The 15,901-nt window shown below is 37.7% G+C and overlaps 1 protein-coding gene across 7 annotated transcripts in view; it reads left to right on the forward strand.

The window, feature by feature from the left end:
* SIPA1L2 (signal induced proliferation associated 1 like 2) overlaps nucleotides 1-15,901 on the forward strand; it is a 270,170-nt gene that overhangs the window by 212,462 nt on the left and 41,807 nt on the right. For 4 of the 7 annotated variants that reach the window (XM_044002459.1, XM_044002462.1, XM_044002465.1 and 1 more), the window contains exons 11-14: nucleotides 9,447-9,704; nucleotides 12,139-12,234; nucleotides 13,844-13,944; nucleotides 14,429-14,532. In XM_044002459.1, the coding sequence (XP_043858394.1) occupies nucleotides 9,447-9,704; nucleotides 12,139-12,234; nucleotides 13,844-13,944; nucleotides 14,429-14,532 (559 nt within the window). The remainder of the gene's footprint in view (nucleotides 1-9,446; nucleotides 9,705-12,138; nucleotides 12,235-13,843; nucleotides 13,945-14,428; nucleotides 14,533-15,901) is intronic. The other 3 variants (XM_044002460.1, XM_044002463.1, XM_044002464.1) reach the window with 2 other exon arrangements.

A 15,901-nucleotide genomic window follows, 5' to 3' on the forward strand; every position in this document is an offset into this window, starting at 1 on the left:
AGAATATTATTTTCCAAATTACATCTAAAAACAATTTTTAACATCGATTTTTAGAACTTTGTGTTCCAAATTCTCTTCTTCCCTCCCTACTCCCCCTTAAGAACACAAGCAATTCAATGTAAGTTATACATGAGTAGTCACGCACAACATTTCCACATTGAATGTTCAGTTTCAATTGTCTTGTCCTGGTTCTTTCCATTTGCCTTTTTGCAGTCATTTTGTATGTTGTTTTCCTGGTTCTGCTTACTTCACTTTGCATTGTTACATATAAAGTCTTTGCATGCTTCTCTGGATTTATCACTTTTGTCATTTCCTATAGTACAGTAATAACATCTTAAGATTTAGAGCTATCCACAAGTAGACAAGGCTGCCTCAGACAGGAGTGGAGACATTTTCAATGAAGGCTATTTATAAGGGTCCCTTGTTCAGAGACAGATTAGCTTAGATGCCTGCAGGGATGCAGGAATAAGTTAATGAACTTTTCCAGATCTTTGTTTCTCCACCATCAGCTGCCCACCTGGCTTCCCACAATAGACTCAGTCGCACTTTTATTCTATCTACTGATGTACTGTACCATTGGGGAGCCCACCTTTTAACAATAGCCAAATCGATGGGTTCATAAGGCCTAGAATAGTATGATGATGGTGATTAAAATCAAGTCCATCATTGTCTTTTTGATCAAGAATAGACCCTCCCTGAGTTGCCAGGGATATATTTAGAATGATCACATACTCTGACAAGGATTGTGTTTTTCTGAATGGCATTGCATCATAAAGCCATGGGAGAGTTCTACTGGTCATCAGTTTTGTTTTGGATTTTGACATAATTACCTAACAGACTTTCAAGACCTAGGCTTTTCTTTGCAAAATATGTTGCCTTCCAGGCTGTGGTGGTGAAAGATTAGATGGAAACATTTTCCTAGCTGAACTACAGATTTAGCAATTAGATTTCTTTTTAACCCTAAAGCTTAATCTGTCCCAGTTTGTGTTACTTTCCTTCTAACACGGTAATTAAGATACTCAAATATAAGCAGATGATATGTACATTTATTGTTAAGCAAAGAGGAAATCAAAATGCTTGCATGTAATTGATCTTGCAGCCTTATCTAAAATTTCTGAGTATTTCCTTTTGGCACGCCAACTAAGGAAAATGTGCCAGATGCTATAAATGTAACTCAAGTCCCTTGACTTGTATCTCGTATCTCAGAGGAAGCCAGATATATTTATCAATGAAGTTTGAGTTTCTGTTAATATGGGGTTTGAGGGATAGAACAAATCTTTAAAGCTTGGTGTTGTGTTTTGTTTTTTTCCTTACCATTGGTTGCAGTGGAAGTTGCCCAGGAGACAGGATCATCTATTCTTTGTCAATTAAAAGCACTGTAATGCAGCAGCTGCAGCAGGCTTGCAATAGAATTGAAAGATGGTATTTTTCCCTTTTGGAGGGTATTAATTTTTGCTAGACACATTTTGATTTGACAGTGGATATGTCCTGGCAAACACACACACTAATCTCAGATGCATTCACCGATAACTGTAAATAGAGTGGTTGCAGCAGATAAAACATCGCTTCTCCTTTTTTGTTGTTTACTATTTAACACAGGAGATATGTGTGCCTTCACTTTAATGTTTACTAACTTCACTTTTTTTTTTAATTTGCCCTGAGTTTTGTTGCTGGTTGGCAGTGTTTATGTTGTAGTGACCATGTACATCCTTGGTTCTGCATTCTTGATCTTGCATCATTTCTAACAGGTCTTCCCTAGGATCTCTGAATATTCATTATACTTTACAACAAAGGCTTTAGGATTGTAAGTAGCACAGTGAATATCGTGCCAGGCCTGGAGTCAAGAAGACCTGTGTTGAAATGTGGCCTCAGACAACTCAGCAGCTCTGTGATCCTGGGCAGGTCACTTACCCCTGTTTGCCTCAGTTTTCTCATCTGTAAAATGAGCTGGAGAAGGAAATAGCAAACCACTCCAGTATCTCTGCCAAGAAAATCCTAAATGGGGATATGAAGTGATGGAAATGATGCAACAGCAGCAACAATGAAGTACTTGGTTTATTCACTCCGACCCCTTACTATACAGATGGAAAAATAAAGGCTAAGAGAGGTCTAGTGACGTGCCCAGAGTCACACAGGTATCAAGTGGTATAGCCTAAGTTTGAACTCAGGTGCTTTGACTCTGAATCCAGCGCTCTTTCAACAATATCATATTGCCTCTCGGTGGTGTTTCTGGTACAGGATATGTTGCAGGCACACCTGGAGAAGACATAAGGACACATGCAAAATGAGATGCAAAGCAGCCATAGCAGCATGCAGTGACATGTACTCCTGCAGAGATTAGTCTTTCGTGCTTACTTTAAGTCGGCCTCCTCATTTCACTCAGAGGATGATCACCTCTTTGGAAGTTTGCTGTATATACCTATCCTTAAAGGAATTTCTAGTATATCTGGGCAGAGCCTGATATATATGAATCTAAGTCTGTATAGTCTGATTAGAAGATTGTATTTGTGGAAAATGTAATCAGGGAAATTGATAAAGCAAGCCCCACAATGTTTAGGATTAGCTCTTTTGTTGTTATTGGGTCATGTCTGACTCTCCATGATCCCATTTGGGATTTTCTTGGCAGAGATGCTGGAAGTGGTTTGCCATTTCCTTCTCTAGCTCATTTTACATTTGAAGAAACTGAGACAAACAAGGAACACAGCTAGTACGTTTCTAAGGCTGGATTTGAACTCAGGAAGATGAGTCTTTCTGACTTCAATCCTTGGCACTCTTTCCACTCCACCACCTTGTTATGTCATATTCAATTGAGTATCAGAATGCATGCTTGTACTTAAAGTAAGGATATAATAATAAGATTAGCTGTTTTTAAATGAGAGGAGTTCTTTCGAGGACAGCAGGGGACCAATTAGAGAAATGGGAAAGATAATTTACATGTGTGTTTGGCATAGCTGAGATGTTGGAAATTGCTTGATTCTGTCTGTATTCTATCTTCAGCATAATACAGTACTCAGGCTCTCAGCAGAAGCCTCAGGTCATGACTGCATTTTTATAAGATTTTTCCTCTAAATACCAAACTTTAAGAATGCCTTGTTAAAGACTACTGTCCTCATGACAGCTCTGAGAGAAATGTTTTACAAACAAAAGCTCAAACAGCCCATCCTTGCTTTTTCCCTTCTTTCCACCAAAAACACTAAGAAACTGCATGGCAGCAAAACCCAAACCTAGGTCAGTACTGGGAATGGGAAAGGTATTATGAGGCCACCAAACACTCAGCATCCTTAGCTTTTATAGGGTTGGAAAGGAACTGAATGTACTATACTTTCTCATGTTATGAAGAAAATGGAAGCTTCATCTTGCCCCAGCTTTTGAATTAGGAAACTGCAATTGATATAAACATTAATTTTTTGCCTAGAGTAAAATAGAGAAGAGCAGAACACACACACATAAATACCAAATTTTATCTATTTAGTATTCTCAATGATTTGCACTAGGTATGCATTTATTAAATATTAAAAAAAACAAATAAAAACTGAATAAAGTTGAGTGCCTAGATTCTATATCCATACCAAAACCTATTTCAGATTTGCCTTCAAGCAGGTTTGATCTTAGTCTGTATTGGAAGGATAATGACTATCTCTTAAGCCAAACAAAAACTCAGTTGAACAGATGTGTATTCAGCACCTAATGTGGACAGGGCATTTTTCTAAACTCTAGGGAAATAGTTCTGAACCTCAAGTAACTTACATTCAAATGGGTAGCAAGGGAACAGATTATCAGTATACATATAAGCACATTACAAAGTAGAATCAAACAAAGTGTTTTAGGAATATTTGAGAAGGAAAACAACACTGACCTCTGAGGGGAACAGGGAAAGCTTCGTAGAAGAGGTGGCGCCTTGGCTGACCCCATAAAAGGAGATTAAGAATGCTAAAAGACAAGGGAAAGTAGAGAATGCATTCTAAAAATGAGACAGAGAGGTAGCCTGTGCTAATACCCAGAGGTGAGAGATGGTATATGAAGATCATAATATACCTGTTGGTTGAGTTTGGGTGGAATATGGGGGAGTAAGGTGAAATGATATATAGGGATATATAGGTTGGAGCCAAATTGTAGAGAAACATAATGTTAGAATAAGGAATTTGTATTTTATTCTATGCGCAGTAAGGAAATCCTGAAGGTTTTTTAACCTAGGAGAGTCATGAATACTTTACACTAAGAAAATAATTTTAGAAGCTATGTAAGGGATGGATTGAAGTGAGAGAGTGGAGGCCGGGAAATCAATTAGGTGACTATTGTCCATATGAGAGGTGAATAAAGTATAAATTAAACCAATGACTGACTGTGAGTGGAGAGAAGGGGTCAGATGCAAGAGGTGTTTTGGAGGTAGGACTGACCACCCTTAAATGTTTGGCTATAGGGGCGCACTGAGGGAGAGGGAAGAGTCAAAAATAACTCAAGGTTTTTAAGCTCAGAAAGTTTTGTTCTGTTTAGTTTTGGAGGGATTGATCCTCAGCAGAAATGGGGAAGTTTTCAGTGGGAACATGGTGATGTTTTGGATATGATGTATGTGGGGTACTAATGGGATTTTAAGGTGGTGATGTCTTAACAAGCATTTGGAAATCATTGGATCACAAACCTAGAGCTTGAAAAAACTAGTAAATGAATAAACAAACAAATCTAGATCAAACCCCTTATTTTACAGATGAGAAAACTGAGATCCAAGAAGGTTCATGACTTGCCCACCATCATATTGATACCTTTTTATGCTAAGGTTCAAGAGAGAGATTGGGTTAAATATGGATACCCGTAGCCGTCAGTTGTATAGGAGAATTGATTCTTTCAGGAGTAGATAAGACAACAAAGATTACAAGGCAAGAACAAAGAAAGAAACATATAATACATCTCATATTCCAAAGCCAAATAGATGTTATTTTAAAGTATTTGCTATTTGGGAAATCAAGCCATTGATCCCTCTATATTGTTCTGCACCATTAAGAATTGAGGGAGAAATTACTTTTGAGGAAATCTTTCAATAATTCAGAAGGATGCATGACTTAGTTGGTGGGGGCCTTCCTTCTACCCAGTCAGATTTCAATCCTTCTGTGTTTTAAGGGACAGCTTTTCATGAGTTGCCATAGCAAAAAAAAAAAAAAAATCTTCATCTGATGGCCAACTTTCTGGTAAAAAACTTCCCCTAACAGCTGATAGCTTTCAAAAATAAAGGGTCACCTTCACACCATTATGAGACAATATGAACACAGGCTTAGAGGTTAATGGAAATGAAAGAGGGTTAATTTTAAGACTAGATTCTTTGCATGTATATGCACGCCTTCTTTTTGTGCTCACAAAACTCTTGAGGATAGTTTAGTCTTTATTTTTTGCTGCTTGTTTCTGTAATTAGGCTTCTGTAAATCCTGTAATTAGGCTTTTTTTAAAGGCTTTTTTTTTTTTTTAGCACAGAGGAGAAAATGGTCATGCTATGGTTAAGCTATAGTGGAATTCCCAATTCCAGTGGCCATGTGCACTTGTAAATGAAAGTTCAACAGATGGGCTGAGGGAGACGTCATTACGTTGCATTTAAAGGCAGGGATTTTATGTGGCTATCAAAGCAGCTGGTTCATAATCAGTATGTACAAAAGCCCCATAGCTTTCCTCTGGAGTATTATACTCGAACTTTTTAAAAGCATCATGTAATTCATTAAAGGTGGAACATCTCAGAAAGCCCTTTGTTAACTCTAGAATGAGTCTAGGAAGGTCCCAGGGCTTTTAATGCTGACTGCTTCATATATAAGCATCTCAAACCTGAAAAGGCGTGCCTTGAACACTCCAATATCAAAACTTCCCCAGGCTTCATCTTGGAATGACAAACTGGAGTAATTGGCTTTGTGAGCTGACTCTGAACTTGTTAATGGTGCTATTTGTGGTATGTAACTTGTTAGTGGAGACCCAAGGGTAACTGTAAATGACATAAAATAAATTTTTTCCAGACTAAAAGAATTTAAGTACCTTACTGATCTATTGAATATAGGAAAGAGAGCATCGAGAGACTGCTTCTCTGGGAGCCATCAAGCTGGGGAAGAAATGCACATTTGATGGCTTAAAAGTTCACGTTACTTGGATGTGTGTTAACCCTGATTTTTTTCATTGATTGTGACTTACTTTTTTTTTTTTTTCAGTTCCAGCTTGGGTGAATATACCTTACAATGATCAGCTCAGGACAAGTCAGTCATGTTAGATGTTTGGGATTTAAAAAAAAATAAAAATCAAGCAAAATCCCTTATTCTTAAGGATCTTGCATTTTAATAGGGGAAATGGCAGGTCATTTGTTAGCAAAAACCAGGCACATACAGGATACATGCAGAACCATTTCAGGGAACCACTAGTTACTGGGGGCATTGGGTAAGGCCTTGTATAGGAGATGGTCTTTGAAATGAGCTCTAAATGGAGTTAGAGATTCTATGAAAACAAGATGAGATAACTGGGGACAAAGGCATAGGAGCAGGGGATTGGATCTGTGTATGAGGGGCAGAAAGTAGGTCCATTTGTCCAGATGGTAGGATGTCTAAAGGAATGTAATGTGTAATAAACCTAGAAATAGGCAGATTGGAGCCAAATGGTGGAAGCCTTTTAATTGTCAAGGTAAAGAGGTTACATTTTATCTTGGGGAAGCACCAATGAGCCAAATGCTTACAAGACTTTGGTCACCAAAGGTCTGTCCAAAGACATGACAAAAGAAATATTTTTATTTTATTTTATTTTATTTTTTTAGTGGGGCAATTGGGGTTAAGTGACTTGCCCAGGGTCACACAGCTAGTAAGTGTTAAGTGTCTGAGGCCGGATTTGAACTCAGGTCCTCCTGACTCCAGGGCCGGTGCTCTATCCACTGTACCACCTAGCTGCCCCTGACAAAAGAAATATTGAAAGATGCATTTCATGGTTCTTCCTCATGATGCGAGGATAGTCATGGACAGGGCCAAACTCAGTGGCCTTGGAGTCCCTGGTGGCAGTCATGATGGTGGTGGTTGTGGAGACTTCAGTGGTTGAAGAGGTGGTAGAAGAGGCTGGGGGGGACTTTGGTGGCAGAGACCAAGGAAGAGGAGGAGGCAACAAGCCACAAAGAAAGCACATGGAGTTCTCCCCATTCTCTTTTCCTCTGCTATTTGGGAAGACATGGGGTGTTTCATTCTATCATCCAATCATTGACAGAGCCTTCTGAGGACATTCTAAAACAAGCATGCAGTCCAGAAGTCTTCTTGGAAAAACCTGGATGACATTTCAAGGGAAAGAGAGTGTTGGTATTGACTAGATGGATGTTCCATGTAAACTTTTTGTAGAGATGGGTGATTAAAAAAAAAGCCCAAGATCTTACTAAAACCTTCAATTATTACACATCACAAGTACTCTTTCAACCCTCGTTTATTAAGCACCTACTATGTACCAAGCATAGCACTAAGTGCTGGGAAAACAAAGAAAGGGGAAAAAAACCAGTCCTTCCTCTTAAGGAACTCAGAGGATATGTTAGAAAGATACTAACAAGATAAATACCAGAGAAATTGAGGCTCATCTCAGAGGGAATATACTGAGATTAAGAAGGACTAGGAAATACCTTTTTTTTTTTTTTTTTTTTCTCAGAAGGTGGGTCTTTAGCTGAGACTTAAAGGAAGCCAGAGAAGCCAGTATGAGCTATTCTAATAAATGACATGAGTGGGATGAGAAATCTGAAGACTAATTCAGCATTTTTTTCAGGTTCCCAAATTCTGTTGGCAGATGCTTCATTTTTTAATGTCATTTTTTGTGAAGTAAAAGAATGACTGACTAATATCACCTATTCTTCAAAAACAATTAAGTGCCCATTATACACAGATAATAGATGGTGGTAGTGGTGGTACTCAGACACAGACCTTGAACTCATGGAGCTTATCATCTACTAGATAAGACTATAAACACAGATCAGGGCAACTAGGTGGCACAGTGGATAGAGCACTGGCTCTGGAGTCAAGAGTACCTGAGTTCAAATCTGGCCTCAGACACTTAACACTTACTAGCTGTGTGACCGTGGGCAAGTCACTTAACCCCAATTGCCTCACTTAAAAAAAAAAAAAACACAGATCACAGAAATATGTGATATATGATGCCAGGTCCATGGAAGAGGAGAAGAGGAACAGCTTATCATGGTGTTGGAAAACTTTTTGTGACTTATTAATGTTTTTTTTTTTTAAAACAGCCTCCCACTCCGTGTTATGTAATTTTCCATTTCCAATTTCCTTTTTCTGATATAGTCAACCCTAGTTTCCTTTAAGTCTCAATTAAAATCCCATCTTTTACAGTAAGCCTTTCCCAACCCCTCTCAATTTGAGTGCCTTCCCTCTGTTAATTATTTCCTATTTATCCTGTATATAGATTGCTTTGCAGATATCTGTTTGTATGTGGTCTCACCTATTAGATTGTAAGCTCCTTGAGGACAGAGACTACCTTTTGTATCCTTAGAGCTTAGCACAATGCCTGGCATTTAGTGAGTACTTAATAATGTTTATTAATTGATCGCATATCTACAAATGTATTTGTAGTAACTTTGGATTCTTCTTCCCCTCATTAAATTAGCTCACATTTGGATGGTACTTTGTAGTTTGCAAAGAGCTTCTTCAAAACAACCCTTTTGAAGAAATTCATTATTCCCATTTTATAAAGGTGGAAACGGAGGATCAGAAAAGTAACCTGCCCATTGATAATATTGCTAATAAATGTTAGAGCCTGGGTTTAAGCCTAGGTCTTTGACGTCCTTTTTCTGTTATTCCACCTTACCTCCACTGCTCCAAGTAACTAGCTAGGTGTTAGATTGTCAATAGTAGGGTCAACTGGGTAGCACAGTGAGCAGAGTACCAGACCCACCATCAGGAATACCTGAGTTGAAATCCAGCCTCAGGGGCCTAATAGCTGTATGATGATGGACAAGTCTCTTTGCCTCAGTTTCTTCATCTATAAAATGGGGGTGATAATAGCACCTTCTTCCCAAGGTTATTATGAGGATCAAATGAGATAACAATTATAAAGCACTTAGCACTGTGCTCGGCACATAGTCAGTGCTATATAAATGTATTTTGTTATTTTTGTTATTATAGCAAGAGGTTAGTAAAATATTGGAGCCTCTCTGTACTAAAGCAAATGGTAATTGTTTTGTATTTTTACTGGTTGGGTGATTTTTATTTTGTTGAGGAATTATCCTATCACATCCCTAAGCATACATAATTGAAACCTGAAGATAAATAGGGAATTTAGAACCTTCAGATTCCATTTGGGTGAAGTTCATAGCATTGCCTGCAATGTTCCACCATTGGGCGTTTCCTCTCAGGCAGTGGGATAAGCTCTGAGACTTTTAAAGTATTTGAATGTGTGGATGTCTGTGACCGGGCTGTGTGACTCAGTGTCTCTTCTTGGTTCTGTAGGGGTTGTTCTGAGCTCTGCCGAATCCCGATGGTAGAATATAAACTTGACAGTGAAGGTACCCCCTGTGAGTACAAAACCCCTTTCAGGAGGAATACGACTTGGCATCGGGTCCCTACGCCTGCTGGGCAGCCTCTGTCTCGTGCCTCCCCAATCCTGGGAACATCTGACCGGCTGCCCTGCCAGCAGCTTCTCCAGCAGGCTCAGACAGCTATTCCTCGCAGCACGTCCTTTGACAGAAAGTTGCCAGATGGCACGAGGTAAAATCCTTCATTCTTGAATTTCTTCCTTCCCTTTTTCCTATGTGCTCTTCTTATGAGCCCCTTGGGTTTTAGGATTTGCTATCTTAGGATGGGACGTTTCCTCGGCTCTGTCACTCATAAATTAGCTTGTTCATAAGAGTGGTGTCTAGACAGTTGGGCTAAGGTCAGAAGGAGCTTGGGCTGGAGCCGGCAGTGGGGAGGCAGGGAGCAGGTCATCCCCCTCTCACTTTAGTGGTTCACAGGAGAGAACCAGAAATTGCCCAAGGAGCAGACCATTCTCCACAGCAGAGTAAACAGTGTCTCCTCTTTCCCCATTGTGAAATAAAGTTGCTCAGTAATTGGTGCTCTGAGCATCCTGGGTAAGATACACTGGAAACTCTATAACAGGAGTCTATGGAGATAAGTAATTAGCATAAATAAAACAAAACTATCCTCTGTAAAATTAATGATTAAATTCCATTATCATAACATGGCCACCATTGCAAGAAGTTCTATGGTCATTAGGAGTCCTTATACATTCTTTTCCTCCCTCAAATCAAGCATAGTAAAGTTTTTTTAAAAACTATTATTTGAGGGCAGCTAGGTGGTATGGTGGATAAAGCACTGGCCCTGGATTCAGGAGGACCTGACTTCAAATCTGGCCTCAGACATTTGACGCTTACTAGCTGTGTGACCCTGGGCAAGTCACTTAACCCTCATTGCCCCTCAAAAAAAAATTATTTGAAGTAAATGACTGTCGATAAAGGGGAAAGCATGTCTTTAAAATGTGTTACTATATTCTTTAAGTGCTCAAGGAGCAGTTAGAATTTTTAACCTGTATAACTTTTTATTATATATCTATAGATATAAATATACATACATTACACACACACGCACATGAATACACACAATTATGTACACAAATGCATGCATGTATTCCTCTGTGTGTGTGTGTGTATGTGTGTGTCACAACATGGTGGATAGATGAGTATGTATTTATATACTGTGTTAATTCATTTGAATAAATACATGTGTGCACTTCCCTAGATAGCAAAATAAAGTTAATTTATTTGTGAAGGATCTAATCGACTTCTATTCATTTTGTTTCAAATATTTATTGTTTTTCCAATTAAATGTAAAGATAATTTTTAACATTTTTTTTTACATTTTGACTTCCAATTTCTCTTTCTCCCTACCTCCCCTCCCCCTCAATGAGAAGGCAAGCAATTTGATATAGATTATACATGTGTAGTCATGCAAAACATTTCCATGTTAGTCATGTTGTGAAAGAAAACACAGATACCCCCCCAAAAAAAGACACACACACACACACACACACACACACACACAAGAAAAATTAAAAAAAATTTTTAGAGTCGTCTTCGATCTTCATTCAGAGACCCAATCAGTTCTTTCTAACTCCTCTTCTTAATGTTTATTATTCTTGAAGCTTGGAAGTGTTTCTTCCCTGTGCCTCTTCTCATTAAAGTATACTGTTTCTCCAAACAATGTTGACAGGCTGTGTATGAAATGTGGTAATTGATAAGAGAACTTTATACATGTTGATTTGCCAAATGTTCTCTTACTTTTCTTTTCCCTTTATTCATTAAATTTCAAGAGACTCAAATTCCACTTTCTGCCCAAGGAAGAACATTTAATCTGGTTCAATTAAAGACACACTGAATGTAGTGACTTCCATGCCAGTAAAGATACAAGTAGACAATCCAGGATAGGGACCCAGCCTAATAAATAACCTTGATGTGTATATATAAAGTATAATCCTCTATTACTATTACTATTTTCATTTTATTATCACTGTATTCTTTAAATGATATTTTCTATGTTAAGATGGTACACCGTAAAAATATTAAATAATATCCAGAATAGTTTTTGTAGCCAAAGACTTTGATAGCAATTTTTCGTGCCTGCCCCCAACGTTAGCTCATTTTTGTGTTTCATGAGTAAATTGTACTCTCAGTGAAACAGGATTACAATGAACAGTGATGATCATTTGAAAATGAATAGAGCTTACCAGAATGCCTTGAAGTATAATGAAAAACCTATTGGTCCTATTCTTATCCTAATTCTCCAATCTTTTCTGTCCCTATTTTCCTTCATTCTACATTCCACATGAATCTTTACACTGAGTTCTGTAGGTGATTAAGTGTGGTTTTGTTTCTACACATATTTCTTTTCACTGTAACATTCCCAACTATAAAGCAACTGACATATCTCATTATAATCAACTCTTAATTGCATATGGCTTAATTATCCTGTTCTGAATGGTTTTGGTTTGTTGTTTTGTTTTGTTTTGTTTTTTTCCATCTCAACACATTTCTTTCTTTTCTTTGTAATCGTAAAAAAAAAAAAAGAATTTATTTGTAAAACAAAACAGGCCAGGTCAAGATGTTGAAACTCTACAAATGCCTCAGTGCACTGTTAATGATTCTAGTCAACATTGCAGAAGTTCCCCGAGCAACCAGTCATCTTCCAGTGACCCAGGACCCAGCGGGAGTAGCCACTGGAGACAGCAAGTGGGATATGACGGGTATTGATGGTTTTCTATTGCACTGTAGCCCCCTGTTTTCTATGTAGTATTTAACCAAGCTTTTAAAACAGCACATCATTTCACTGCTGTGGAATATTCAGGGTCCTCCTGATTTGTTGTTGTTGGCTTTTTTTTTTTCCTTTTCATTTCAGTGAAAGAAAACATAAAATTGAAAATTAATCCTGTAAGGAAGCTACAAAGTCCAGCCTTTGGTAGCTTTTCATTAAATACTGAAGAGGGGTAGACTTGCAACCTTCTTCAATGCAGTTTTCTCCCCTTTAAGATACTGCTCAAAGTTAAGGGATAAAGTATAAACAATAATTGTATGAATAGATGAACACTTTAATAATTTCTTAGCTTATAAGAATAGCAAACATTTAAATAGCTCTTAGAGGGTTGCAAAAATGCTTTACAAATAACTCATTTGACAAAATTGGACAAAAACCCTTTTCAAAATTCCTAGCCATGGAGTGTGACAGCCCCCCTAGCATTTGACATGTTATCCAAGCAGCAGAATATTGTTGCCTTGACACGTTTCGCTATAAAATATCCCTGGTTGTATATGCATAGTGTCTAGGAGCAGACTAGAGCCAAGTCATATGGTTCATTTGGACATAGTGACAGCTGAATTGATTGATGCTAATAACACAGAGAAAACATTAATAAATTTCATGGGAAGAAATGGAAAAAATGCTCGTCTAGTCAGACTTTTCTGCAGAGTAGTAATTGCTACTAGTAGCTGTGTTGGTGTGTTGCTTTGCAGTAGAATCCAACTTCTGCCGTTTTAATGGAATGATTTAGAGATTGACCAAGTCAAATATTAGCATGAGAGGAAAGGTTTTAGGTTACTATATTCACATGTGCAAAAGAAAACCTGTATCCATTCCTTTTGCTACTTTCTGCTATATATAGAATTAGATATTTGTATTTTAAGAAGGTTTATTCTACTTTGTATGAAAACTACATGATTTCCTGAAAATTATATACAAAATATTGTATAAATAGATGAACATTTAAAAGTAATCATTTTCTAACTAATAACAAAGCAAGTATTTATATAGCATTTAAAAACTTTCAAAACGCTTTTCAAATAACTCATTTAACAAAAATGCTTTTTTCTTATCCTTTTGCATTTTGCATTTTTAAAATTGTTTTCTAAGTTTAGATTTTTTCTAGGGTTTTCTTAGCTGGGCCCATCTCTCTACTGCCCCAAAGCCAGTCAAACATTTTTACCACTGCCTTTAAAAATGATTAATTTCAAAGGAAGCAACAAAGTCAAGAGAGCCAAATAGAATGCACACTGGATGAGTCTGGCTATATATATATTTTTTTGCCACAGATTCATTGTAGGACTCCAGTTATTTAACCTTTTATAACTCCCATGTGGCTTTACTGACCGACCATTTGGTGAATTCAGTAAAGTTTTGCAGACTTCAAGACACACTCAGCTTCAATGCTGGGCTTGCTCTGACCTTTTTACAAGGAAATGGCTCCTAAGTAATGTTTCCTTTTTATTTCTGTTTAGGAAATTTGAGACGTAAAGAATGGTCATGATTATGGGTTGGTTTGGTTTGAAAACAAGAACCTTAATTTCCCTATTTCTCTTTAGGTGCCAGTCTCCTCTACTTCATGAACACCAGAGTTCCGGTCCACTGGAGTGTGAAGGAGCCAGGGAGCGAGAAGAAATTATGGAAGGAACTAGACTTTCTGGTAATTATATATACCACGAGGGCTCATTAAGGACTTCCAGTGTTTGCCTCTTCATTCACCCAATAGATGTTAACCAACCATTTACCAATAGCCACTGGTCCTTCCATTTTCTAGCACTTTACTTTAGGTTTACCAAGCGTTTTTCTCAAGGCAAACGAGTGAGGTAGGTGATACTATGTGTAAGGCACCAGGGGAGATGTAAAGCTAAAGGATATATGACTTCTGCCCTCAGGAGAATTGTTTAAGTAGGGGAACTATGAATAATAGCAGTGGATGGCTGTGCTGCTAGTGTTAGAACTAGAAATTGCTCTGGTAACAATAAATATTTAACTAAGAGGGTGTACTTTGGTAAGACCAGGAAGTCCTTGAATCACAATCCTCTGTATTCCCACCTGATCATTTATTCTGCAGGTATCTTTCTTTCCCTTGAGAATTTTTCTAACCATAGAAATTGGAACTCAAATCTTCTCTCCATTTGTGGCAGAAACCAAGTGGCATGGACCACCTTCCAAAGTCTTGAGTTCCTATAAAGAGAGAGCCCTACAGAAAGATGGAAGTTGCAAAGACTCCCCGAATAAGCTTTCTCATGTAAGTCTTTTATTCATAGATTAGTTACTTGTCTGTATGAACTAATAATCCATGTCAGTGACAATGATGTATCAGAGAGACTTCAGACCAAGTTCTTTAAAGATCACTCTTCATCTTCACAGGTTGCTTTGGAGGTGAGGAAAACCAGAAATAGGCTTTTTTATATTGATTTTACAGAGGAAAACTCTAGGCTTCGGAGAGAAGTAAATGACTTGCTCAACGTCACAAAAATCAGGGACATAGCTAAATATAGAAGCCCAGCCTTCTGGTTCTTATTACCGGGTCATATCCTACTCCCTTAACCCCTCCTCCTTTTAAGGCAGACACTTTTTAACTAGAAAAAGACCAAAATACATGATAGAAAGTTCTCTAGTACAACTTGGGATCAAATAATTTGTATTTAAAATAACATGCCTGACAAGAAAATTGTTGATATGAAGGTAAAATTAACGCATGTATTCAACCATACTTAAAATTAAACATTAAAAAAAGAACCTGTCCATTCTTTGTTATTACCATGTACTTCCAGAAACAGGTTTTTAAATAAAAGCATTGCTTGAATGACTATACAACATGGTTGTGATTACATCAGGATGAATAAATTTATTTTCCGTGGACAAATTAAAATTTAGTACTTGAGTCCTGGGAAGTTGCTTAAGCCACATGGTCACTAAGTGACTTCAGCATGCTCAGAAAGCTAGTAAATATCTCAGGAAGAATTTGAACCCAAGTCTTCATGACTTTTAAGTCTCCCACAAAATTCATTATGCCACAAATAACATCAATGAAAAATTTGAAAGTCTACCCATCACCATCTTGATTTGTCTTTATGATATTTAAGAGTAGTGTAGATGTTAACCCACCAAACACATTCCACATTTCTTCACCTGGCTAGTAGAATGAAAGACAAAACCCTGTTGTGTCCAGTTTTATTTTCTACAGACCCATACTCTATAAATCCCTAAGTGTTGGGACAGAGCTAAGAAAAAAAATCTGCTAAAAAGATCAGTGAGACTAACTCAGGGATCTAACAGGAACATGAATAACCTATATCAAATTGCTTGCTTTCTCAGTGAGGTAGGGAGCAGGGGAGGGACGTAGGGAGGGAGAGAATTTGGAACTCAAAATTTTTTTAATGAATGTTGTTTTTATGTGTAATTGAGGGGAAAATAAAATATTATTTTTTAAAGGATCTAACAGGAATAAAGGGCAAGCCACTTTAAAACAGACTGGGGAGAGGACCTCTCTCCAATTTTAGTTGTCATTTGCTACTTGGCTCCCAGTCTTATTACATCACCTTTGCCTTGGAGACAGAAGATATGGCTGTATAAGCAGTGCCAGAATGGAGAAGATGGAAACTTTGCCTTTG

The sequence above is a fragment of the Dromiciops gliroides genome, chromosome 4 (assembly GCF_019393635.1).
Source record: "Dromiciops gliroides isolate mDroGli1 chromosome 4, mDroGli1.pri, whole genome shotgun sequence".
Lineage (NCBI taxonomy): Eukaryota > Metazoa > Chordata > Mammalia > Microbiotheria > Microbiotheriidae > Dromiciops > Dromiciops gliroides.